The sequence below is a fragment of the Parambassis ranga genome, chromosome 8, assembly GCF_900634625.1.
Source record: "Parambassis ranga chromosome 8, fParRan2.1, whole genome shotgun sequence".
Classification (NCBI taxonomy): domain Eukaryota; kingdom Metazoa; phylum Chordata; class Actinopteri; family Ambassidae; genus Parambassis; species Parambassis ranga.
The window spans coordinates 2,628,904-2,654,718 of NC_041029.1; the positions used below are offsets into that span (position 1 = coordinate 2,628,904).

The 25,815-nt window shown below is 43.9% G+C and overlaps 2 protein-coding genes across 2 annotated transcripts; one reads left to right on the forward strand and one right to left on the reverse strand.

Annotated features, from left to right (window-relative positions):
• Positions 1–3,899: 3,899 nt before the first annotated feature.
• wfikkn2a (info WAP, follistatin/kazal, immunoglobulin, kunitz and netrin domain containing 2a) lies at positions 3,900–7,130 on the forward strand. The gene is made up of 3 exons (XM_028411267.1): positions 3,900–4,106; positions 4,400–4,716; positions 5,930–7,130. The coding sequence occupies exons 1-3, from the start codon at positions 3,900–3,902 to the stop codon at positions 7,128–7,130; spliced, it is 1,725 nt and encodes a 574-aa protein (XP_028267068.1).
• A 2,252-nt stretch (positions 7,131–9,382) lies between these two features.
• LOC114439881 (ladderlectin-like) lies at positions 9,383–25,563 on the reverse strand. The gene is made up of 10 exons (XM_028412080.1): positions 25,432–25,563; positions 25,233–25,349; positions 11,630–11,744; positions 11,468–11,540; positions 11,285–11,395; positions 11,088–11,129; positions 10,884–10,990; positions 10,676–10,798; positions 10,506–10,617; positions 9,383–9,618 (listed from the first exon to the last, which is right to left on the reverse strand). The coding sequence occupies exons 4-10, from the start codon at positions 11,538–11,540 to the stop codon at positions 9,383–9,385; spliced, it is 804 nt and encodes a 267-aa protein (XP_028267881.1). The 5' UTR covers positions 11,630–11,744; positions 25,233–25,349; positions 25,432–25,563.
• Positions 25,564–25,815: the final 252 nt, after the last annotated feature.

Below are 25,815 nucleotides of genomic sequence, written 5' to 3' on the forward strand. Positions count from 1 at the left end.
GGGCTGGGAGGGAGGGAGGGGAGGCGGGCGGCGTGTTCGAGACAACTGACGTTTTGTTTGTTGAGTTGCTTATTGTTTTAGAAAAACACAGTTTGACTTAACCTATGCATTCAGAGACTGATATTTTTATAAACAGTTCGTCTGGTGTAGAATTAATCCTCAGCACTGTTAAAATGGTGTTTTTTTGTTCTGTATCTGTTCTTTGATAAAGCATGGTGAACTCAAACTGGACTCTTGTCTCATAAAAGCAAACATACATTTAACAAAGTACAATATTTTCCATCAGTTATGTTATTTCCTAAAACAGCTTTATAGTGTTTTTCTTTCATAAATGTGACTACTTTTTTTTCCTGGTTTTGATCTTCGGATGTGTTTGAATGATTTTCTATTTTGAAGATGTGCTGAGTCTGTGCGGCCTGCAGGTTATTTTACTTTCTCCTGTGGCCACTAGAGGGAGCACAGGAGCAAATATTGACGTCGCTGCAGTACAGAGGCAGTGTGGTCATATCAGGGGATACTAAGAAGTTATACTACTTATGTATGAGACTACTACATGCCTCAGCAAAAGGACAGCAGTGCTAATCAACTAAACAGTTCAGAGTCAGTGGGGAACATAAATCATTCGCGACAGAGACATCTTACCATGAAGTGATCTGTAAAAGTCAGGTGTGGACTTCTGAGCCGTCCAGCTGCCATCCCTTCACTTTTGACCTGAATGTTGTACATGGTGTTAACTAACAAGACATTTTGTTATGTTCCCATTCTGATTTAAAGAACATAAACAACACCTAAGTTATGGTCATACTGTCGCTCCGCGGTGAAACGAATACAGCGGTGTTCATGTGGCGACCAGATGTTCGGACCGTCTGGACGGCTCGCACATTGCATAATCTAAGCAGAGTGTGTGTTGAGTGTGTATGTGTGAAAATAAATGGGAAACTATGGCTCTCCATACAATGATGACCACGTACGACTGCGTGTCTGTGCATCGGCATGTTGTGTGTCTAGACTGGAGCTGAGGAATCAGCTTAGGGCCCTGCTGTGGCTGGACGTGTCTCCCTCCTTTGTTCTGGAATGAGACACTCATAATAAGCTTAGAATGAACAGTCATAACACCTTCATTGTTGTGGACCGGCTTCCCAGGCCTCGATGCCGGCGAGGGAAGCCACGGATCTGTGCGGTCGGGAGCCCCTAAGAGCATTTTAGAAGCAAAAGGCGACGTTACTCCTGGGTACAGGCCGCGGCCTCAGCCGGTATGATGGAACTGTGGAGCTCGGTGCACATTTGTGCCCTTCTCTGACAGGCGCGATAAACACAGCTAATATACAGAGCTTCTTATTTATTCACACCAACGCGTGCACAACACTGTAAAGCCTCAGAGTTCAGCTGTAAGGATAGCAGACCATGTGACCTATGAGGAATTTCCAATATGCTAGTGTCACCTGAGGCCGTGAGACATTTGTAACCTAATGTTAAGGACGCCGTCCTGACGAATTGTTAATAAAAGACAAGCTGATCTGTCCATCACAGCCTCTAGCCGACAATCAGATCAACAAACTGGAGAAAAGCCTATCTTAGCAAGTAGCATCTGTTAGCATGTTAGCAAATTATGCAAATCAAAGGTGAACATTTGCTTTTTCATAGGGTGTAGCCACAGCTAAAACATGCCCAAAACTACCGGTACCTCCCTACAGGATGCTGGTTGGTCATCAGTTGATTTGCTTAAAGAGCTGTTTATGGTGGATAGGTAGATCGGGGTGTCATCAGCGTAAAAGTTTCAGCAAGGTAGGATTGAAATAATCGTGTTTTGCGGCATGTACTAGTGGAGACAGTGATGTCACCGGGTTGGTTGGTGTGGACCAGAATTCGACAATGACTGCTGCTAGTTACCCAACCACTCACCACTTAAGAGATAAATCATGAGTGGACAAACTTTCTGGGTGTTGAGTGTAAAAAAAGTCATTGCTACATCCGCTGTCAGTACAAACGTGACTTCCCTTGTTTTACTGTTAGCTTGGTAGTCACTGTCAAAGCTGTCACTGCTGGTTAGCTAATGCTAACTACTATCAGACCTCCACACCAACCAACCCTGTGACATCACCATCTCTGCTAGGACAAGATGGAGATATGCATGATGGGAAATTTGAAAGTAGAACTGATTTTATACACACACAGATATAAAATATATCTTTCAATAAAGCTAGCGACACTCAGTGTTTCATTTCCTCTTCAAGTTAATGATTTAACCATAAATCTCAGTGAACTGAGACATCACAGAGTTGTTTTGAAGTGGTTCAGAGACACACCGAGGGTGCATGAAGAGGGTCAAAGTCAAGGCCTGTTTGCAGACAATACAATCGGCTGGTCGGAGCTGCCAGCATGTGGTCCTCTGCGCTGCTTTATTCAATATGTGACATGCCCTGTAGCCCCTGTGTCGACTATGCTGGGAATGCAGGGGTGAAGGTTAGGGGTGGAGGGCCTGAGGGGGTGAGGGGGTGAGCAGACAGTGAAAACACAGCTTGTGTTTGCACATTTGCATGCAGTTGCACCGATGTGTGTGTGTGTGTGTGTGTGCTTCAGTCTTCTTTAAATCCTTAAATTATTAGCACCACTCGCTAAAGACTCCTTTTTTTAAGAAGATATTTAGGTGGTGGGCCCTCAGTTCAGGTTGACAGGCAGCAGAGCCCTGAAGAGGACTGGGCCTCTCTGGGCTCAGCAGGGACTCAGCTTGGGAAGCACAGACTCCATAATCACACACACAGACACACACAGAGCGAAGCTATTATCATTTATATCAAGAGAAAAATAAATGGAGCTTTTGGCCAAAACAAACAGACTCCTTTCTGCCGCAGCCAATCAGACCATCAGCCTGTTTGTTTTGTTCTGCTGCACTTCCTGGAATCGCCTTCTAGGGAACAATACAGTGTTTCTCAGTGTGATTTCAAGCTGTCTGCACTACTTGTGACTTCTCGCCATGTCTCATACTACACACACACACACACACACACACACACACCTTAGAGCTGATATTTGGAATCCACACATGAATCAACCACAGTTCAGTAAACACAACACTATTTTGTCATATAGGTAATCAAATGACAAGAGTGCAAATGTGAAAAATGTGCTACTAAGGGTTAAAAAGACCAAGCCTGGCAGGTATGGCGCCACCATCTGGTGCAGCAGTATCAATGCTGTCTGGAAGGTTTTTGGATCACAAGAAGAAGAATGAGGGGAGAGATGAAGGGGTTAAAGATAAATAAACATGAACGACTGAACAATAAATGAAGTTGGCACACTTTAAATGCAGACCTGACTTTGGTGCCATCTCCTGGAGACAATAGGTCAAATTATACTACATTATTTTACACAATGATAACTGTTCTTTTGTGCATTATTTATCAAAGTTTGAACAATAAGAACAGCTTGTTGTGCCAGAGTTCTGGCGCTTTAACAGTAAATAATCATTACATGTGAAAAGCTCTGAAGCGTCCTTCCCTCTGCGCCCTCGTTGGAAGCTAAGGGTTAAGGCAGCCGGCTCTTTACGCACAGGTGCCAGTCCGCTGACAGCGTCTGCAAAGTGTTGGCGAACTTTTTTTTCTTTAATTAAGTTGATCATAACTGTAACTCAGCTGGGATTTGCAGTCCGGGCGGACAGGTCACTGTAATTCATGTAGCTGCACTTTTAAAGGGGGGGTTCGCGCACCACAGCCTTCTAATCTCTTATTAACGTGGAGCCACTAACCTGGACAGCAGACCGCAGCTGCAGCTGACTCCGGCGGGCTGCACACTTCACCCCCCGGCGCCTCAAGATAACTTTCCAGATCCGCTTTTTAAAAAAAGTCTCACACCCGCGTGGATCCCGGGCTCGCTGGTGTCCGCTCCGTTACGCGCCGGACATGTGGTGGATGATGTTTCCCCGGTGGATTTGGTTCCTTCTTGGACCCTGTTACACCATTCTCCTCTACAGCTGCCGCGTGAGAGCGATGCCCATGTCTGTGGCAAAGGTGGTGTACTCTCACGCGGGTCTGTGCCCGAATGAACTGAACCCTAACCTGTGGGTGGATGCCATGAGCACCTGCATGCGAGAGTGCGAGGCTGACCAGGTGAGTGACGGTGATGTGTGACAGGACTTTCAGACTGCAGGAAGGCTGAAAAAGCAAAATATGAAAATATGATGCTTTGATATGTTTTTACAGAGGAGCAGAACATGTCTGTTTTTGGCACACACACACATGAAATATGTTCAATGTTAAAGAAGATTAAAAACTTACATTTACTCCCTTTACTTGTTTTTAATTCCTGCTGACAAAACATAAAATCTATATGACTGAGTCCAGCCTGAACCCCCTGAACCCTGTGCCTGCCTGTGGAGCAACATTTTCTCCTTTTCTTTCAGGACTGTGAGTCTTTTGAGAAGTGCTGCTCCAACGTTTGTGGCAACAAGAGCTGCGTGGCTGCACGCTACATCGACATCAAGGGCAACAAGGGCCCCATCGGGATGCCAAAGGGTGCAACCTGTGACAAGTTTATGTGCTCCCAGCAAGGGTCCGAGTGCGACATCTGGGACGGGCAGCCTGTGTGTAAGTGCCGGGACCGCTGTGAGAGGGAGCCCCACTTCACCTGTGCGTCTGACGGCATGACTTATTATAACAAGTGCTACATGGACGCAGAGGCCTGTTCCAAGGGTATCTCTATCTCTGAGGTCACCTGCAGGTACCATGTTAAGTATTTTAGATCTTTACTTTTTGGTTTTGTGTGTGTCTGTGTGTGTGATGAGGTAAAGCTGCTTCAGATTTTTCCTGCTGTGGTGTGGAGACAGAAATGTATTGTGTGTGTGTGTCTGTGTGGTCGATGCAGCCTGTTTTCTAAAGGAGAACCATAACAGTGGTCAATTTATTAACACAAAATAACAACCTGTGTTTATGCAGGTGTGTGCAGCTGACATAAAACATCACAACAACACAGACAGCAACAACTCATTCATTTCATTAGCTGTAAAACAGATTACCTCATGTGGCATTAGGAGCTAATACTAAATAGCGAAATCTTGCATTTCTCATTGTAAACGCACAAATATTTTAAAAATAATTCTTTGTTCATGATGTTCAGCGGATGCAGAGGCACAGAGTTTGTCCACAGTCAGTCCCATGGACAAGTGGTGGGATCATTTCCATTAGCTTTAAGTACAACACAAAGACACCTCATGTGTCAGGAGGTTGAGAAGACTCAGAGTCAGTGGGCAGAGGGACCAGTCCGAAGGTGAGTTTTTATTGCCCATTTAATGAAATCCAGAACCCAAAACACCAAAACCAACGAAGTCCTAATTAACCAAACAAACCAAAACGAGGAACTTACAAGAAAACAGTGCGTCAAACAAGATGATCCAGCACGGACAACGGGGAGCACAGGACTTAAATAGACAAGCTAACAAGACACAGGTGAAACACATTACACAGGGTCACACGGGGGAAGTAAAACACATGGACAAACACAAGAGAGACGGGACTTTCAAAGTAAAACAGGAAACAAGACCAAACCAAAGGAAAACAACACAGACAGCAAGAGCGCAGGACCACACGTGGACCACCAACACATCCAGAACACCCAAATAATAAATACAAAATGACACCATGTAGCAGAAACTCCACCTGCTGGCAGCATTGTAGCTAAAGCCTAAAGCAACTGAGCTTGTCCACCAAAAACTGCAGTTCCTCCACTGTCCACTTGAGAGCTAGCTCCCAAAGCAAAACACATGTGAAGTCATAATGTCATAAAAATGTAAGGCCAGTAAATCATGGGAGACTAACAGCAGGTTCCTGGATAAATGTCTGGATTAGGGTTGATAATTCTGCTCTGATCCAATCGTTGTCCCCTTTGTAATTCTGGATCATCTGATTAATTACTCTCTTACTTGACTTACCTACAGGTATCACCTGACCTGGCCAAACACCAGTCCAATCCCCGCAGAGACCACTTTACATCCCACCACTGCCCTCCAGACCACCATCCCGACTGACATCCAGCTCCCCGTCATTCACAGTGGACCCACCCAGCAGGCTGTGTTTGTGGGAGAGACGGCCAGCTTCCTGTGTGAAGTGTCTGGGAAGCCATCTCCAGAAATCACCTGGGAGAAACAACTGAAAGGCAAAGAGAACACCATCATGAAACCCAATCACGTGCAAGGGAACGTCGTGGTGACAAACATCGGCCAGCTGGTTATTTACAATGCGCAGCTTCAGGATGCCGGCATCTACACGTGCACAGCCAGGAACATCGGAGGAAGCGTGTCAGCACACTTTCCTTTGTTAGTGATCGACAGGGAACCGAAGGGTGAACAGGCAGTGGGGAACGGCACCAACCTGCCTTTTCCTGCTGCAGAGTGCCTGAAGAGCCCAGACTCTGACGACTGTGGAGAGGAGAGCGTGAGCTGGTACTACGAGCCAAAAAGAAACAACTGCTTTACCTTCACCTACAGCCAGTGCAACAAGAACAGAAATCATTTCGACACCTATGACACCTGTATGCTGTCATGTGGAGGTGAGCTAGCGGCTCCCTGCAGCCTTTCGAGTCTCCAAGGTCCCTGCAAGGCCTACGAGCCACGCTGGGCGTACAGCAGCACGCTCAAAAAGTGTCAGTCCTTTGTGTATGGAGGCTGCGGCGGCAACGAGAACAACTTTGAGTCCAAAGAAGCCTGCGAAGAGATGTGCCCCTTCCCCAAGAACCACAACTGCAAGATGTGCAAACCGCGAGGGAAGATGGTGACCAGCTTCTGCAAGAGCGATTTTGTGATCCTCGGCCGAGTGACGGAGCTGACAGAGGAGCAGGAGTCCGGCCACGCCTTGGTAACAGTGGAGGAGATCTTAAAGGACGAGAAGATGGGTCTGAGGTTCTTTGGCAAAGAACCTCTGGAGGTGACCCTCCTGAACATGGACTGGAACTGCCCCTGTCCCAACATCACCACAGCCAATGGGCAGCTCATCATCATGGGGGACGTTCACAATGGCATGGCCGTCCTGCAGCCGGACAGCTTCGTAGGCTCCTCCAGCACTCGCAGAATCAGGAAGCTGCGTGAGGTCATCCACAAGAAGACCTGCGACTTCCTCAAAGATTTCTCTGCCGTCCAGTAAAGTGTCACCGTAAGTCGGTCTGATGAATCCAAGCTCCAGTGACCTCAACAGTCAGACTGCCAGTAAAGCTAGTAACTTATCTGTAATGTTGGAGGTTTTCTTGCCTGTTTCAGATGTTTTTCTCCCCCCTTATTTTCCAAAATGCAGCAAAGTCTCACATCAAAATGTGCCGTGGCTATGTTGGTCCAAAACCCTTTTAGGAGTTTACTTCTCAGTGACTGTGCCGCTGTTAGCCTTTAGACAACAAAAGTTCTTTTGGTGGGTTGCCAGGGTCACTGTTCTGCCCCTAAAAATACATAACCATGCCACGCATGCTGTGCTTTTATTGTGAAACTGACATTTACATTGTGGAAAGATCCTATTCCATCCTCCAGGCTTCAGTCTGTGAGCTGGTGTTGAACCAGGTCTGGTTTGGACCAATCAGAGTCCTGTGAGGAAGTGATGTCAGTTCAGTCCGTGCTCATTGATCATAGTTTGGTTTTGCACCTTTTATGCTCATATTTCCCACACAGAGACAACAACATCCCTCTACAGTCATGCTATCAGCTACTAGCTAGCGTTCTTCAGCAGCTTGTTGTGTTTGCTGCTTGATCTGATTGATTGAAGTTTTTGCAGCTGAACCACCCGATAGATGGTGCAGTTTTTGGTGCATGTTAGTACTCGTGGTACAGCGTAGCTGTTACACATCTTCCTGTGAGTCTTGGCTGCACATCGCTGTTGTCATTTTCTTCTTCAACATTTATCCTGTACAAAGTATTTAATGTCTTTCCTCTTTAAATGTTTCTTTCATACACTAACATCACTCATGTAGCACTAATCGGATTAGTCGATGTGTTGATGTGTATCTCACAGCTGACTCTAAAACAATGTGAAGCCTCATTCTGATCAAATAAGCTCTTTGGTTCCATTTTTTTGTGGGATCTATTTACAACATAAAGTGGACTTGTGTACTTCATATTTATTTTTCTCGATCTGTGTAGTGCCAGTGGAGTTATATACCTGTAGCCCAAATGTATCTTTGTCAATCTAATTACATACATATGTTTTATTTTATCTTAAATGTTCATTTAAGCTTTAAAATAAAGATGATTTTTGTGAAAATATTTTTCCTGCCGTGCATCCCTCCGTCCACAGAGAGAGAGAGAGAGAGTCTGGCATTAAAGTCTGAAGCAGGTCACATTCCAGCCCAGCTGTGGTAGCCTGCAGAGCTGTGTGTTGTGTTGTGTCTGGGTCTGGGGCCCTGCATAGCACACACCCCACCGGCCGTCCACTGGCCCTGCGCGGCCCCTTTCATGTGCGAGAGGCCGGGGTGAAGGGGAAGAAGAGGAGGAGAGGGATGTTGGCCGATTCTTCTGCTTTTTGCTCACTCGGTTGGACACATCTGTGTTTGGGGGGGGGGGGGGGGGGGGGGGGTCCAGGAACAGGCGAGGGTAACCCGTGAGTTCAGCTGCTCAGTGCTGCCTCTCCTCATCTCCACAAACATCCTGCAGGAGTTCTGTTTCCATGATTCTGGTTAAATACTGGTGCAGAAAATTACAAATTAAATGTGTCAAAATGTGCAAACACCAGCAGAGTGAGTTGAGTTGATTCACAGGATCTACATGAACCCAAACACGGGGATCCAGTTCTCCTCTCTTCTCCTCTCCCTCCTCCCTCCCTCTCTGACCTTCTCTTGCCCCCTCTTCCTCTCTTCAGACCAACACACAACCAGCCCTGGCTGGTGACCTCCAACCCCGCTAATGAAAAAGAGGCCGCAGAGGAAAAGGCCACTTTCATTAAGACCTGTTGACAAGTGTTAAGTGACTGGCCGAGCTCCAGACGGAGCTCCACACGGACTCCTTATTGTTCAGCTCATCACAGCCGGCTGCTGATTTCAGTATCAAGTTCACTTGAGAGGGACCACCAGCCAGGCAGGCTGCCAGACAGACCATAATAAAGAGCCAGACAGACAGACAGACAGGTACAGAGGAGGGGTTACAATGCCCTCGCTGAAACAGCACTGAATGATACTGTGATTCTTTCTTGTTCAGGAAATGTGTCCATAAATAATTCAGACTATCATGAAGTTTAAGTCCGTAAAAAATGCACAAAGCGTTCAGTTCTCTGTTTAAAGGGGCAGTTTGTGAAAATATTAGCATATAAAGTGTAAAAAGTTATCAATAATATGACTCAACACAAATATTTTGCAGATATATCTGTTTCAGATCGCATGTCAATCAGCCTGCATTCTTGTGTAATACCACTTTGTGCCACTAGACCTTGCCGAGGTAGTCAAAAAGCTGATCAGTGGGATGAATGAGATCCACCCTGGGTGCCTTAAGTCTCTGGATGTTGTGAGGCTGTCTTGGCTGAGACGCCTCTGCAGCATTACGTGGCAATCGGAGGGCATTGCCGCTGGACTGGCAGACCGGAGTGGTGATCCCTCTTTTCATAAACGGGGACCGGAGGGTGCAGGGGGGACCACACTCCTCAGCCTCCCTGACAAAGACTATGCCAGGGTACTGGAGAGGAGAATTTGGCCGTGGAGCACTGGACCAGCTACACCCTCCACAGAGTGTTAAAGGGTTCATGGGAGTTCACCCAACCAGTCCACATGTGTTTTGTGGATTTGGAGAAGGTGCTTGACCTTGTCCCTCGTAGCATTCTGTGCCATTAAACACATTTTATCTTCATTTTTCTTTTTTTTCTCTTTTTTTTGTGGGGGGGGGAGTAATCACCTCAAGCACCACATTTAGCTGCATTATTTTCAGACAGCCACTTGAGGGAGCCAGACATCACACTGTTTCAGTTACAGTAATGTATCATTGTAATGGAGGTCATTAAGTTGGCAGGTAAACAAACAACAAACAGACTGAGGAGCTTCAATGCTTGAGAGTCTTTATTTGCAGGAAAATGAGATAGAGGAAGACATGTTTGCTAAAAGCTTTCCCTCCAGAACACATTCAGTTTGCCAAGAGCCAATCCAGCTGCTGCTCATGTGTCTTGTCTCTTCGTTCCTTGTGTGGCGTTACAGCGACAGAAATAGAAAATCAGACTTCAGGTTATGAGACTGACTGTAGAAAGAGAGGAGTTTGTATCACAAACACAAACTGATCACTGATCACTTCTGACAGTTGCTGCCAGCTCTCTGTCAGCCACTTCTGACACAGATTGATGGGAGGCTCCAGTCACACCACAGATCGTCCCAGCATTTACGATCTGTAAGAACCAAACGCAGCAATCACACCGGCAATCTGTCTGACCAATGAGGAGCTGCTGCCTCCACACAGATCAGGCTGCAGTCACTGTGAATATATGTGTGTGTGTGTGTTTTCAGTGTGTTTTCAGTCATTGTGTCATGCTGCCCATGCTTTGCAAAATAAACATGTGATTTACCTGAATAATTCATTACTGTACAATGCTGATAACGGTGATTGTTGGGCTCTCCAGGGCACCAGGCAGTGTAGCTGAAAGTTGTCACATCACTCCAGAACCAGTAACCCTCCGAGACAGAGACGGTGAATCCATGGAAATGTTTTTAAATACTGTATTGCTCAAAAACATACATTTGCTCCATCAGAGCCTCCAATCCATGTCAAAGAGTAGCCAGGAGTCAGTTTCTTAAGATCGTAATGTTCGTCATGGCTGTGCACAGAAGTGAGGTGTCCACCCAAAGCAATGCAGTTTTTCTGACAAAGAGACGAGTTTACACATTTAAAATGTATTTTTAACAGAATAAACCCAAAGCATTCGTCACTAAGTCCTCCAGATTACCTCAGCCTGAGCCCACATCATAGGATGAGCAACAAAGATGAAACAGCGGCCTTTGAATGGAGTCCAACCACTGGGACAAGATGTGGACCTCTTGACGGCATTACTCTCTGCTGACATCAATAGGAAGAAGAAAAGATTAGTGCAACACTTTGATCATTTACAGATCACTCCTTTAACGTAACTAAAAAACATGTATCAGCTGACCTGCTTCAACTGGCGAGTCAGCAAAATCCCTGGTATCTCCATCTGTTAGAGCAGAACAACACTTACACGTATGTCCTCTGATGTTAATGCTGTGTACACATGCATGATCAATTTAATGGTACTCATGTCGTGTTTGTGTGAGTCCAACCAACCAACACATAAACAAGCAAACAACAACAAAAACTCCAAACTCTTACCAAGACGTTTGTCTTCCAGAAGCTCCAGTAAAGCTTCATCACCCTCTGATGACACCTCACCTTCACCAACAGCTCCATCTCTCCCAGGCTCCACTGCAGCTTTCGTAACCGCTGGAAGAGCACAGGTTTACTCATCAGTGTGTTGACGGTGACAATGATAAACGACACGCAGAGCAAACTCACCAGCAGCTCCATTCAGAGCCATCATGGCACAAAGAAGAGCAGCCAGAGTCAGCATCTTCATCTTCATCCTCATCTAGAAAACAGCAGAAAACCAACAGTGACCATCAGTCTGCTAAAGAATGGACAGAAGACAGACAGAGAGAGAGTCTGAGACAAACCTACTGCAGAGAAAGTCTTCTGTCTCACAGTCGGTCTGTAGCTTCAGTCGTCCTGTGTGAAGGTGCTGGTCTGGTCTGAGACCAGCTCTTATATACTGTTGTCTTCAGGAAGTCACATCCTGACAACAAGGATGTAAACGCATAAGAAAAACACTATCACAATGTTCAGCCATGAATTAGTTGGAACTTTGACGCCAACGCTCCAGGAACATGTGACATTAACATTTGGTGTTTTCACTTCCTGGTGCCCTTTTGCCAGTCATATATCATGGAGCTGTCAGTCACTACTCATCTTTCTCTTTGATGCAGTTCTGCAGGGATGACTTGATGATTCTCTATAAAGTATTTGAGACAAATATTCACCTTCAGGAGGACAAGCTGACTGTTTGTGGCTTTGATTCAAGGTTCATGCAGTAAAATTACCAACCCTTCACTTGTATAATGTGAGTATGCACAGACACTGATGGCTACAGATGAGGAGTTAAGACAAAGAGTGGGAAAAAGAGAAACTGTATGACTGCATAAGAAAAACACACAAAAGTGTATCTAAGACACTGTATGTGTGAGTGTGTGTGTGTGTGTGTGTGTGTGTGTGTGTGTGTGTGTGTGTGTGTGTGTGTGTTTGCCAACCTCTGGCATCAGGAGAGCTTCAAGAAACTGAATCTGAATCTACTCAGTCAACACTATCACTTAACAAAGAGATGAAACGATGAACGCCTCATTGTGTCAATACATATTGATATATTGATATTGATTAGGGATGTCCCGATCAGGTTTTATTGCCTTTGAGTCCGAGTCATTTGATTTTGAGTATCTGCCGATACCGAGTCCCGATCCGATACTTTCAAGATTCTCTATAAAGGCAGTAAATAGGATTTCAGACACGCAGCAGCTCATCGAGACCTCGCACCAAAAGCAACTGTCATACCTAGGCCTGTCATGATAACAGATTTTGCTGGGTGATTAATTGCCAAGAGAAATTATTGCGATAATCGATAATATTGTCGTTTTGAGACCATGTTCAACTAATATAATGATAACGACATATAATGCAAGTACACCCTTTCAAAGATCAATAAACTTTAATTTCTAAAGAACATTAAACACTGGAAAGGCCCTCAATCATCAACATTATTATTATTATTATTATTATTAATGATATTAATATTAATGTTGATATTATTATTATGAGTAGTGGTAGGCCTATTACCATGGCTTATCTGAGCATAGTCAATGGAGTTAAGTCAAACCAACCAGCACGTCATGAGCAACAGAGAGCCAAACAACACGCACTCTCTGGGAGTGGGCTCACCTGTACGCACATGTGCTTGTGTGCGCACGCGTTTGCGTTTGCATGTGTGTATGTGCATCGAGCGCATACACACATGGGAGCTGACCGTGGTCTGCTCAGAACATCCCGTAAACGTTACACAATGAGTTAAAAAATAAGAACTACCTGTGGATTTGACACATTTTAAGACAGAAGCCGCGGGACATATAAAGTCCGACGGCCTTTATACGCTACGACGCACCGGAGTGACGCCTTTTGTCATCCAGCCTCTTTGGCAGCGAGAGGGAGAGAGAGAGGAAAACAAACCAGCATGCAAATGTAATTTATCGCGGCCGAAAAACTTAATTTATCGTGCAATTAATTGATTTATTGTTTATCGCGACAGGCGATAGTAGTCATACCCCTACACTACAGGACACAGAGCCACCCTGCACAGAAGGCGTTAACTTTGAGAGCCCTAATATATCCGAGTCCTGATCGGGAGGTAACGTCCGATTCCGATCGAGTTTGAAATCAAGTAATCGGCCCGATTTCCGATCACGTGATCGGATCGGGACTAATATTGATATATTGATGCTCTCATTTCTGCCAATATAGCAAAGTTTATTAGACCAACCTGACAACCCAGAGGCCTGCCTCTGTTAAAAACAAATTAAATACAAATGTAAACACACACAGTAACACTACACTGAAAAAACGGACTCTAAAATTTACTAAATTACCTGTAACATTTTCTACTTAATAATATTGAAATCAAGAGAATACTAGAATTTCTTAATTAAAAACATAAATATATACTCATTTTTATCATGTAACAATCGAACTGTATGAAAAGAGTAAGTTTTATTATGTATTTGAGCATAGTATTTAACTAATTTGTATTCACTGCACATATACTATAAGTATTGAGTAATGTTTAATCCAGAAGTGTAGGTAGCAGTTTGAATTGGAGCATGCTCAGTTGAACGACATTGTAACGGACACGCACACTTGTTTGGTTGTGGTGGAGGAGCTGCGCGGCTGGATATACTCATGTTCAATGTAAGTATTTCTGTTTTACATTTGTGACTGTAGAATACGTATGTACTGTGCTTATTGTGCAAAATAATCTGGTCAGATCAACCAGAGGCATTTTGGCAGCGACAGTTCTCATGAGTTTAAAACATATGCAGCCTAGTTTGACAACTAGCTAGGTGCACACGGTGAGTCCTTAATATTTCTTTTTAATGTGTGGCAACCGAGCCACGTCGCACCGCTGCGACAGCGAGTGTGGTACAGGCCGTGTTGTGGACGTTATGTGCGGTCACTGGGAGGCTCCCAAGGTCTGACTAGCCCCGTCCACACTGAGACTGAACAGTAAAACAGGGAGAACTATAAAACTCTGTTGACGTGATGAAGTATCACTTGAATGTTAACACAAGCTAGCCGCTAGCCTGCAGCCTCACCAAGCCTCACTGGAGCAGCTGTACAGACGCACACTTTGCAAGCAAGAGGCATCACTTGGCCCTGGGTCTGTTACTGTTTAGCTGTTCTACATGTACGTTAAGGCACGTTTGCAACAATAGCTGTAGTCATATTGTTTTCAGTATTAAGCCTTTTGCACTGTTTGAAATAAAAGAATTTGGTCTTATAAATAGTATTAAAAAATGATTAATTCATTTTTAAACTTGTAATTAATTTGATTTTTTTAATCTATTGACAGAACTACTTTAATCTGTAATCTGTGTTTGTGTCAACAGAGAGCTGGATAGCACCCTCTTGTAAAAACATTGTCATTCAGGTAGGTGGAAATCGGCTTAATGCAACATAAAGTGTTTGTAATATTGTTAAAACACACATGTGGTGTTTGTTCATTCACAGGGTGATGTCTTTTCTAACACAAGCCCAGGCAGTGGACAGCTGAGGTCTTGGGAGGACAGGCTGACTGGTTTCTGGTGTCTGCAGTGGTCTTACTGGTCTTTGCAAATGTATGCTCTTCTCTTCACATTTGACAGTTCATGGCAAATAAATTATGGTTTAATATTGACACAAACATCTGTTCACAGCCCCAGAGGATTGAGATGAGACATGACTCTGCTCTCTGGGACCTCAGACTGTACCTTGGTGTAAAAGAAGAGGAACTTTTTAAAGATTGCCTGGTAAGTAAAGTGTTTAATGTTCCCAAACTGTCAGACATGATTGTCAAATGGTGTTTTATTTTGCAAGTACAATCTTAGTTACGGTAAATAGAAATCTTCTAATCTCATCACTGTCCAGTTGTTTGCAACTTTTCCCTAAATCTTTGTAATAGCTGTATTAACATTTTTCCACGCGTATCTTTTGTAATTTGCAAGAGATCTGCATCCTTGTTCCACACACCCTCCAATGATGTTGTGTATCAAGATGTTCTATTTGTATAGGGCCAGCTGATTGGAAAATAATTTTGTTTTGTTTAGTGTGATCTAATCTTTATTTAATGATGCATGGATGGTTCCTGTCTGAAGAACAATAAGTTCGATTTTTGAATGTATGCATTTTAATTTGTGTTGTACATTGTATGCAGGTGGGCTGCTGGGTGGAAGACATGGAACACATCCTGAAGATCTTCATGTACCATGAAGTGGAAGCAGAGGATCCAGTGGAAGCCTCCATCCTTCTTGAAGGCAGGGGTGTAGTGGCATGTGTGCTCCTCATTGGGACTTATTTAAGCACTTAAGTTTGACTACGCTCAACCACTCCCCACACATTTGAAGTCTTGCAGAACTGTCTTTAAAAGCAAGGTACTAATAGACTTATGTATTGTTACTGTTGTCAATCAGATATGTCTCATGTCATACACACCATTTCATATTTTATGCTGAGGTCAAAACCAGTGACAATTTCTTATTTTTGGTAACTTTATGTTATTACAAGGAAACTGAAACATCAGCAGCCTTCAGTACCATTGTCCTTTTTCTATGACCGGTCTAAACCAGTGGGTAAATGTTTTATAAATTGATATAAGTCATGCCACTGTGGCCATTGTTACAATTATGGATGCTTAGATCAAATTGTTCAACACAAAAGTTCCAATAAAAAAAAAAGGTATTTGGCCGTGTTTGTGTGTTGTGATTTGTCATTTACATTTATCAAATTCCTGCATCATTTTTTAATTACAGTGAGTAGAATTTGTTGTAAATAATTAATAAAATAGGGAGAAAGAAATAAATTCTACTTAGTTCTTTCATAACTAAAAGGTAAAATTTACTTAATGTTTTAATCACATTAATTAAATAAATAATACTCTTTACTTAATTTTTTAAATAAAAATAACTAATTTAATAATATCAACTTAAATGCATTTAAGTAACATTTACTTAATATATTCACAAAAGTAGGTTCTAAACTTACCAGTATTGAGTAAACTGTACTTAAATCTACAAAGTAAGTCTTACTTATTATTGCAGCATTAAAATTTACTTAAAAAATATTCGTGCAAATTGTTACAGAAATTTTTTTAAGTAAATCTTACAAGTCATTTCTTTCAGTGTAAGCTTAATGATCTCATAGAAATGTGTGTTTTGGTTTGTAGTTGAATTCTTGTTAAGTGATCTCAGTGTGATTTGATGTGTTACGCTGTGCTTTGACTGTTAATTTGTCGTCTTGTATTGTGTTGTTCGTGGTTGTCTTTGTGTGGTTGTGTTCTTGGACTCCGCCGTCATTTGTGTTTTCTTTGCTTGTTTCCTCTTCGATCTTGTAGGCCCTGTTCCCTTGTGTATTTGTGTGCGTTTTTCTTCCTCCTGTGTCTCCCTCCTTGTTTATTGCTTGCCCCACCCTTGAGTGTCTCACCTGTGTCCCATTGTCCTCCTTGCACTTTGTTATTTTTTAGTCTTTGTGCTTCCCTGTCACATCGTCTTGTTTGTGAATTCACGGGTGACTAACCATGAAATTTTCCTTGTGTTCATCTATGTGTACCTGCCATTGTGTTCAAATTAAATCTATTCTATTCTATCTATAGTTCTTTTGAGAGTCAGCCTGTCACCACAGCTGGAAGTCAGAGAAGCCAGTTTTACTTGTAATGCAACTGCTGCTGCTGCTCAGAGTTCCTGCTCGAGGTTTCAGACCTCTGATCTAGATTAGTCCTCAGTACAGATAAAGTCCTTGTAGTGACTTTCTGCATATTGGATGAACTGAATATGACTCAAGCAGAAACTGATTGTCTTGTCAACAACACTGCAGACACACTCAGTTTTAGACAGCATGGCTCCACTGACGAAGAAGATGACACAACAGATGGAGAGGAAGTGGCAGTCCTCTAAATCAGAAGAGGGCCTGGAGAGACAGTTTGCTGGCGTATAAGAAGGCCCTTCGTAACGCTAGGACAGCTTACTATTCATCACTAATAGAAGAAAACAAGAACAACCCGCACTTTCTCTTTAACGCTGTAGCCAGGCTGACAAAGAGCCGTAGCTCTGTGGAGCCCCCGTAATCCTGCAGCTCTTAGTAGACCACCAGCATCAGTAAGTCTAAACCTACTACATGCCTTTTAGACCCAATCCCATCACGGCTCCTCAAGGATGCTATTCCTCTGATAGGAGACTCTATATTAGGACAGATCAACCTGTCTCTGGCAACAAGATATGTACCGCAGGATTTTAAAACTGCTGTGATCATTCCTATACTTAAAAAACCTTCACTGGACCCGGATGTCTTAGGAAACTACAGACCAACCTCATCTTTATTTGTAAGATACTTGTAAGAGCTGTTGTAAGTCAGCTAAATGACCACCTGCATAGGAAAAGTCTGCTCGATGCTTTCCAGTCTGGATTCAGAGCCCATCACAGCACAGAAACAGCACTGCTTAAAGTCACTAATGACCTCCTCATGGCATCGGACCGTGGACTCGTCTGTACTTGTTCTACCGGATCTCAATGCTGCCTTTGACACAGTAGATCATCGTATCCTGCTACACAGATTAGAACACGAGATCAGGATTACAGGAACAGCACTGCGCTGGTTTAAATCATATTTATCTAGCAGATCTTTTATTTATTTATTTATTTAACCTTTATTTAACCAGGTAAAAAACCCATTGAGATCCAGATCTCATTTACAAGGCCGACCTGGCCTAGTGGTCAGCAGCACATGTCAAGAACATTAGAACAACATTTTAAAGTTGGTAAACAAGATGAAGACAGTTATCCGAGCAGTAAAAATAAGTGCAGCAGTAGAAAGATATCTTAAAAACACAGGCACTGATGAATGGATGCTTTTTGCCTAATGTGTAATAAAGAATTACAAATTTTAAATGAGATAAGCTCAGAGATTTTTAAATAAGTTTGGAGGGTATTCCAGGCTGAAGGGGCAGAGTAGCTAAAGGCCCGCTTTCCTAGCTCAGTCCGCACATGAGGGACCTGCAGGTGGTAAATGCCACTGGAACGTAGGGCATAGTGGCTGGTAGTTCGCTGGAGAAGATTACACAGATAAGGTGGAGCCAAACCAAGGAGGGTCTTATAGACCAATGTCATCCAGTGGGTGTGCCTCCTTGTGCTCAGGGAAGGCCACTCAGCTTTGGCATACAGTTCACAGTGGTGGGTGAGGCAGGTAGCCAGTCACAAACCTCAAGGCACAGTGATAAACAGTGTTCAAGGACTGGAGGCATGTGGACGACGCAGTCATGTATACAACATCACCATAGTCAATCAGTGGTAAAAAGGTTGCAGATACCAGAGGTCTGCGAGCTCTAAGAGAAAAACAACATTTGTTCCGAAAATAAAACCCAAGCTTCACCTTCAGTTTGTGGACTAAGTTTGAAATATGTGGTTTGAATGACAGCTCTGAGTCAAGTACGAATCCGAGATATTTATAGCTGGTGACCAGTTCAATGTGTTTTCCTTGGAGTGTTGTTATTACAGGCAAGTTATCCTGTCCTCTACACCTTGGTGAGAATGCCATCACTTTTGTTTTCTCTGCATTTAAAACCAAGTTCAATGATTGCAGATGTAATTGAACAGTGTTAAAAGCAGACTGTAAAAACTCAAAGGCTTGTGCAAGTGAAGCAGAGCAGCAGTAAATGACTGTGTCATCAGCATAAAAGTGATAAGTGGCATTTGACAGATTAAAACACATATTATTAATATAAATAGAAAATAAAATAGGTCCTAAAACTGAGCCCTGTGGCACTCCCCTTGTGAACCCCAGAGAAGACGATACAGAACCTGCCATTTGTACACACTGGGACCTATTTGAGAGATAGTTGGCAAACCAAGCAGAAGCTTGGTTTGAGAAGCCTATATTTGACAAGGTCTTAATCAGGAGAGGGTGGTCTACCATGTCAAATGCCTTTGACAGGTCAATAAATAGGGCTACACAGTGTTGCTTGTGGTCCAGAGCATGGATAAAATCATTTAAAACTTTTAAGGTGGCTGTGCCAGTGCTGTGCTGTTTTCTAATACCAGACTGGAAGTCGGTTAAAATGCTGTTAGAGTCTAAAAATGCCTTCAGTTGAACACTGACAAGCTTCTCAAAGATTTTTGCTAAAATGCATAGTTTTGAAATTGGCCTATAGTTGTTTAGTTCCGCAGGGTCGCCTCCTTTTAAAAGAGGAAGTATAAAAGCAGATTTCCATACATTTGGAACGATCTCCATTCGTTCATGTTAATGATGTTTCCTCCTCATGTACAAGGGTTAATCATGGTGTTCCACAGGGTTCTGTGCTCGGACCAATCTTGTTCACCCTCTACATGCTCCCTCTAGGAAACATCATCCAGAAGCACGGCATAAACTTTCATTGTTATGCTGATGATACCCAGCTGTATTTATCCATGAAGCCTGAAGAAACGGAGCTGCTAGTCAGACTACAGGCGTGTCTAAAGGACATAAAGGACTGGATGACCTCCAACTTTTTACTATTAACCTCGCACCAAACTGAGGTCATTGTTTTTGGCCCCAAACATCTCAAGTCTAAATTATCTGATAACATTCTCTCCCTGGATGGCATTACTTTGGCCTCCAGTACGACTGTGAGGAACCTCGGAGTTATCTTTGATCAGGACATGTGGTTTATCCCTCATGTTAAACAGATCTCTAAGACCACCGTCTTTCACCTTCATAGCATTGCTAAGATCAGGAGCATCCTCTCTCAAAATCTCATCCATGCTTCTGTTACTTCTAGACTGGAAGTTTAGTACAAGTCACAACTACAAGCTGGATCTTTGCACAGTTAATACAACTGCCCACTAGGTGGTAGCACAACACTTAACAAAGCAAGCAGCATGATTTGGACCCTATAAACAGCATGTTATATGTCGAGCTTCATAAACATGAAGTCCATCAATCATTTTATTTATAATAACATATAAGGGTAATAATATTGACTAACTTCTGCAACATTAATAAAGTGTAGCCAATCAGGTCAACACAAAAAAGAGTGACACACACACACACACACACAAACACACCAAACATGAAGTGCTCTATGAATGAATCCACGAGCACTCAGCCAGATGGTGTGGTAGCTTGTGCCCACTGCACTGCATGTATGCTAATACTTGATGAGCACACACACACACACACAATGTCAATAGCAGCTCTCCAGAGTACAGCTGGTCTGTGTGTAGACTAAAATGTGCCAGATGGGGAGGAAAAGAGAAAAGGACAGAAAGTCATAAATTATCAAGATAAAATAGCAGCACACACACGCACACACACGCACACACACACACTGTGCTGGTGCAGTGGATCAATGTAACATTACTAACAGCAGGTGAGGACTAATAGAAGATTTTTTACACACAGCGAGAATTTCACCTAAAAATCTCACATCTGTAAATATCCAACATGAGAGGAAACACAGGAAACAGGAGGCGAGGAAGAGGAGGAGGAGGGACGCTGGAGGGTAGGGGGAGGAGAAGGATCAGGAAAGGTACAAAGAAATGAGAAGGACACAGAGGAGGATAAAGATAAAGGCAGAGAGGTCATCACAGCATGAGGAGGGTGTAAATCGTCCAGAACATAAAACTGCTGCGGTCGACGCTCGGGGATTCTTTTTCCCGCTTATCTTTCTGCTTCTAAAAATAGTTCCTGTTCAGTACGGGGGGAAACTGGGACACTGTTACCTCACATCTACCTCATTATATCAACACAGGAGGGAGGAAAGAGGGAAGGAGGGAAGAAAAGAAAGATGATGAATAGATGGAAGGATGGGAAGACGATTAAAATGAAGGAGGGAAGGATGAATTCATACATTAGGAAGGATGGATGGAGGAATAGATGGAAGGAAGGTTGAATGGACAGATGGAGGGAAAGGATGGAAGACATAAAAGAAAGATGGATGGATGGATGGAGGAGGAGGAGGAGGAGGAAGGCCTGGGTGATGTTTGAGCTCAATTTAAAGGACGACAAGTAACAAACATCAAAAAGTCCAAACACAAACTGAGCTTTATTAATAATGAAACCAAAAAGGAGAAAATATATATACTAACAAGAAGGCAAGAAGGTCCTGACACTAAGAAAGGAGAAAACAAGAGGTTAACGGAACAAACATGGAGGACCTGAACAACACTGGAAGTTCAGGAAACACAAGACACATACACGTTTAACAAGACGCAGGTGAAGACAGTCAGGGCAGCTAATCAACAAGAGCGAACAACAACAGGACGTCAGACACACAACACAACAATAACACAGGAAAATCACTGCAAGAGGATGGATCATGTGACTAGTAGAAAGGAAGGAAGGAAGGAAGGAAATAAGGAAGAAGGCTGTAACATGCTGCTGCTGCAGAGCCACTGTCTCTTTAATGACATGTCACTCCTGCAGCCTGGTTGTGATTCATGTCAGACTCCCTGATGCATAAACCTTCAGTGCTGTTCACGTCTGCAGGATCAGTTTTCAGTCTTTGCTAAAAGCAAAAGGAGCCGAGAGCCGAGGAAGGAGCCGACTTTCAGTGAGGAGCAGGGCGCTGTGTGCAGCAGCATCCCTCACGTTTTCATCACAAACACAGAAAATACCAGCACAGTGATCAGAGAGAGAGGAGGGCGAGGAGGGGAGGAGGGGGTGGATAAAAATGTTTGGGACAAAATGTTCTAATCCCACACAAACATCACATCGAGGTACAGCTGGAGTCCACGTTGTTTCTGTCCCGGCGTGACCCGGCAGAGACAGACGGCTGCTCTGAGTGAAGCTGAACCTAAAGGGTGATGTTAGCAGACGCCAGCTAGAGAACAATCTGGAAACAGGTTTGTGAGGAATGTGCGTCTCTCTCATTGACATGCATTTTAAAAGAAAACCTGCAGCTGATTGGATGAACCGTCTGTCTGTCATCGTCTCTCACACACTTCTACCTCATTTAAAAACAATAGAAACAGCTAGCATGTGGCAGTTAGCACTCAGTGCATCTCAGACACAGCTCAGCCTGGCAAATATGGAATTCTGACATTATCAGACCAGATCATACTGCTGTGGCTCCAGAGGGCCCTTTGGACACAGAGATGCTGTGAAGCTCTGCAGACACTGGAGGGAGTGCTACTACTGTGAGCCACAAAGAGAGGAGGGCAGTTACTGTTAACATGTGAGGGCATGTTCACGTCACGACACAGAGGCAGCTGCTGCTTCGAACTTTTTCAGTTACAGCCTAAACAAACGTCAGAAGCATCCTGCTGACACCTAATCATCAAAAACTGTTGAATATCTGCAAGAATCAAACCATCCACCTGTTCTCTTCTGCTCGGGTCGGGTCCTAGGGGCAGGGAAGCCCAGACCTACAGCTGACCTGTGGTTCTGGTGCTTGTTTGAGGCGCTCTCTGGTCAGCTGAGACACGTAATCCCTCCACTACAACCAGAGGAGATTCTGTGAGGTGTGAATTTAATCTCAGATCTGACATCAGAATAAATATGAAGAGAATAGTTTGGAACAGAGATCAATCAAAGATCTGAAAAATGATTATATCAGAGTTACTAATAAACCTTCAGTCAACCTGTTTGTGTGTTTGCTGCAGCTTTCTTGCACCTGTGCCTGTTTATTTACAGCATCTGACGAATGGTCCTTACATAATCAGTCATTCACAGAGAGACCCTCCTTTAATGATGGGGGGGGGGGGTACATGCATCAAATAGTTTCCTCAGAGAGTCAGCGCCTCTATGAATAGGCAGTTACATTGTGACATCTGGATAACACATATTGTGAGGTGTTTGACCTTATTTCTGAGGGGCCATTACATAAGTGTACATAAGCTAAAATGGGAGGAAATGCCGGCGCCTGTCAGAGGAGCAGGTTTTGGAACTGTTTTTGGAGCGTGGTCAGGTTTCTCTCCCTGCGCCTTGAGCCTCCATCCTTGGGTGTGAAGGGCAGGAGAGCCGCTTTCCCTCTGTGTGGAGAATATGTCTCACAAACTGCAGCACGAAGGCAGGAATCCACACACGTGTGTTCATCAGGGAGATCATCAGAAATCAATATAAAGTGTTGTTGTTTTTTCACAGAGGGAGCTCAGGCGTGAGTCCACATGTGTGTTTACTCTTAGATGTGTTTGTGTTGGCCGCGGGGCGAACGTCTGTAAGCTGGCTACAGCTGAAATCCTCACGTGCAGCTCACCTCCAATCAAAGCTTCTGTGTGTGTGTGTGTGTGAGTGTGTGTGTGAGTGTGTGTGTGAGTGTGTGTGCGCAGATCCCGTGACGTCATGAGCGGCTTAGGCAGGATGTCAGTGTGTATTAAACACCCAGATCACATGACGCCTGACCTTTGACCTCCGGCACAGGCACAGGGAAAGTGTTTGTGTGTGTGTGTGTGAGGATTGGATTAAATGATAAGACAGAGTGCAGCGACAGCATGAAGCCGACACTCAGCACTGGACAGCACCTGTCAACTGACCAACCATGAGCTGCTGGGATCGGCCAGTGAGAAAAATCACATCTAATGTTTGCCCCAGGATTTCATCACGATGATATGTTGCCATGACAACGAGAGCTCCAGCAGCAGCAGGACAAAGAGAGGAAAAGTTTCTGCATTCATTCATAGGAGGTGCTCAGTGATGTTTACATGTTGCTCACATTTATAGCTCTTTGTTTTGGTACATCTGGCCCACCTGCTGTCAATCAAATGGAAACATGGATCCCTCTAAGATTGTAGAAGGGTTAATCTGTGTGTTTTTTAAAAAGTTACAGACAAATTAAGAGCAGCATGTGAAGCTATGATAAAACCTGCAGTTCTTCGGTTGGCCACTTGAGGCTGGCTCCAAAAGTGAGTCAGTCCTCATGGACCTAATTATGGCACGCCACTCACACCCTCTGACATCATGTAGTGTGGCTGTTGGTTGACTTCCTGTGTGTGTTCATTCTTCTCTTCACGTGTGTCTCTGTGTTATGTTACATGAGAATCATCTGAATGCTGTGTGCTGGTGAGGGTTAGCGACCCCGCTCAGTTTTAGCTTTAAGAGCTCCACACCAATAATACACTCAGCACCTGTCACACACAGACTCACACACACACAACATGAAAACATATTCACAGTAATCCAGTCAGAGTGGCACAAACTCTGAAAAAGGTCGGATGGGTTGAAATGTTGTCAAGGCTCAAGGAAGGAGGAGCCGTAACCATGGAGACAGAGTATCAGTCAGCTAATAAAGCTAACTATGCTGTGTTAGCTTAGCTCTTACCCCACAGGTCTGAGCATGTGTGGACAAGGAAGGGACACATTGATGCTAATCTGAGATTAACCAGCTAGTTAGCATTGTTTTGAGAAAATATTTTGTCTCTCACAATCTCCAACTGCATCCCTCCCTGGGATGTGGATCAAAGCAGACCTGCGGTCACTCTCTGAGGTAGGTTGAGTTAGCTTAGCTTAGCCACAGACAGCCCTGTTGTGTCTGATCTCACCTAAAATGCTAAGCTAACATCACTTCATCCCACCTTTTCACACATATGTTACAAAACCTTCTGACAAATACAGTGTATTGACGGTTGTGGATAATGTCAATAAATGTATTGATCAGACTGGATGCAGCATATTTTGATAGTTTTCTTTACATGAAATTTAAACAGCATACAGGAAGGATGCTCTAACGTGTTCCACTGTGGTTCTGTCCCAGAGGGTACAGATGAGCCTTTGAGGGGGAGAATCACACACCCTGTGTGTTTGTGTGTGTGTGTGCGCACTATTCATATATGTGTAACAAATATGTTTACACTGTCACACTGTGGGGACCTGTGCTGGTTTTTAGCCCTGAGGAAATGAATGTATAATACTCTGTAGTGTGTGTGTGTGTGTGTGTGTGCTCTGGCAGAGGAGAACACACTCCATCTGCTGCAGTGCACCTTGTGAGTGTGATATATAAACACACAGTTACTCTGAACACCTGTACCGACACGTTCTCAGGCAGGTTGAGTCCCACCACGGCGCGCCTCTCTCAGGAGAACCACTCATCATCTCGGCACGTCAGAGTCCAGACTAATTCCTGCTCAGGAGGGTGATTGAAGCTCTGAGAAGACATTAGAGAAGATATTAGAAGCCATAAACACCGCACAGGAGAATGGCTCAGGGATCACCAAGGACACACTCACATCGCCTGGCAACCGCGCACATCCTCATCATCAGCGGGTACACACAAACTGTGAGTTAATGTGTGTTTATACCAGGCCATGCATCACAGCAACTCCTGTAAGAAACAAAGCCGGTGATGTGAGCGCAGCACGTTTCCTGTCTGTGAAACTTCAACCAATCAGATCAAAGAGGAAAAGCAACAAGCTGCAAATTTACAAAAATAAACTGTTTACAAACTTAGCACGGTGAAACCAAAGCAGCTGCAGATGATGCTAAACGCCAATCAAACCATGACTTGTGACAGTAAACTAATGAGATGCATCACTGAAGAGGAAACAACAAGCTAGCATGTAGCAGTCAGGCCCCGTTCACACTAGAGAAAGTCAATCCAGCTAGAGTAGAGT

Excerpts from the sequence above, each read along its gene's own strand:
- wfikkn2a (XM_028411267.1), top strand. The coding sequence starts at position 3,900 with ATGTGGTGGATGATGTTTCCCCGGTGGATTTGGTTCCTTCTTGGACCC. Across the intron at positions 4,107-4,399 it reads GAGAGTGCGAGGCTGACCAG|GACTGTGAGTCTTTTGAGAA; the intron begins GTGAGTGACGGT and ends CTTTTCTTTCAG. Across the intron at positions 4,717-5,929 it reads ATCTCTGAGGTCACCTGCAG|GTATCACCTGACCTGGCCAA; the intron begins GTACCATGTTAA and ends ACTTACCTACAG.
- LOC114439881 (XM_028412080.1), bottom strand. The coding sequence starts at position 11,540 with ATGAGGATGAAGATGAAGATGCTGACTCTGGCTGCTCTTCTTTGTGCC. Across the intron at positions 10,991-11,087 it reads TGACTCGCCAGTTGAAGCAG|AGAGTAATGCCGTCAAGAGG; the intron begins GTCAGCTGATAC and ends TGATGTCAGCAG. Across the intron at positions 10,799-10,883 it reads TGATGTGGGCTCAGGCTGAG|AAAAACTGCATTGCTTTGGG; the intron begins GTAATCTGGAGG and ends TCTCTTTGTCAG.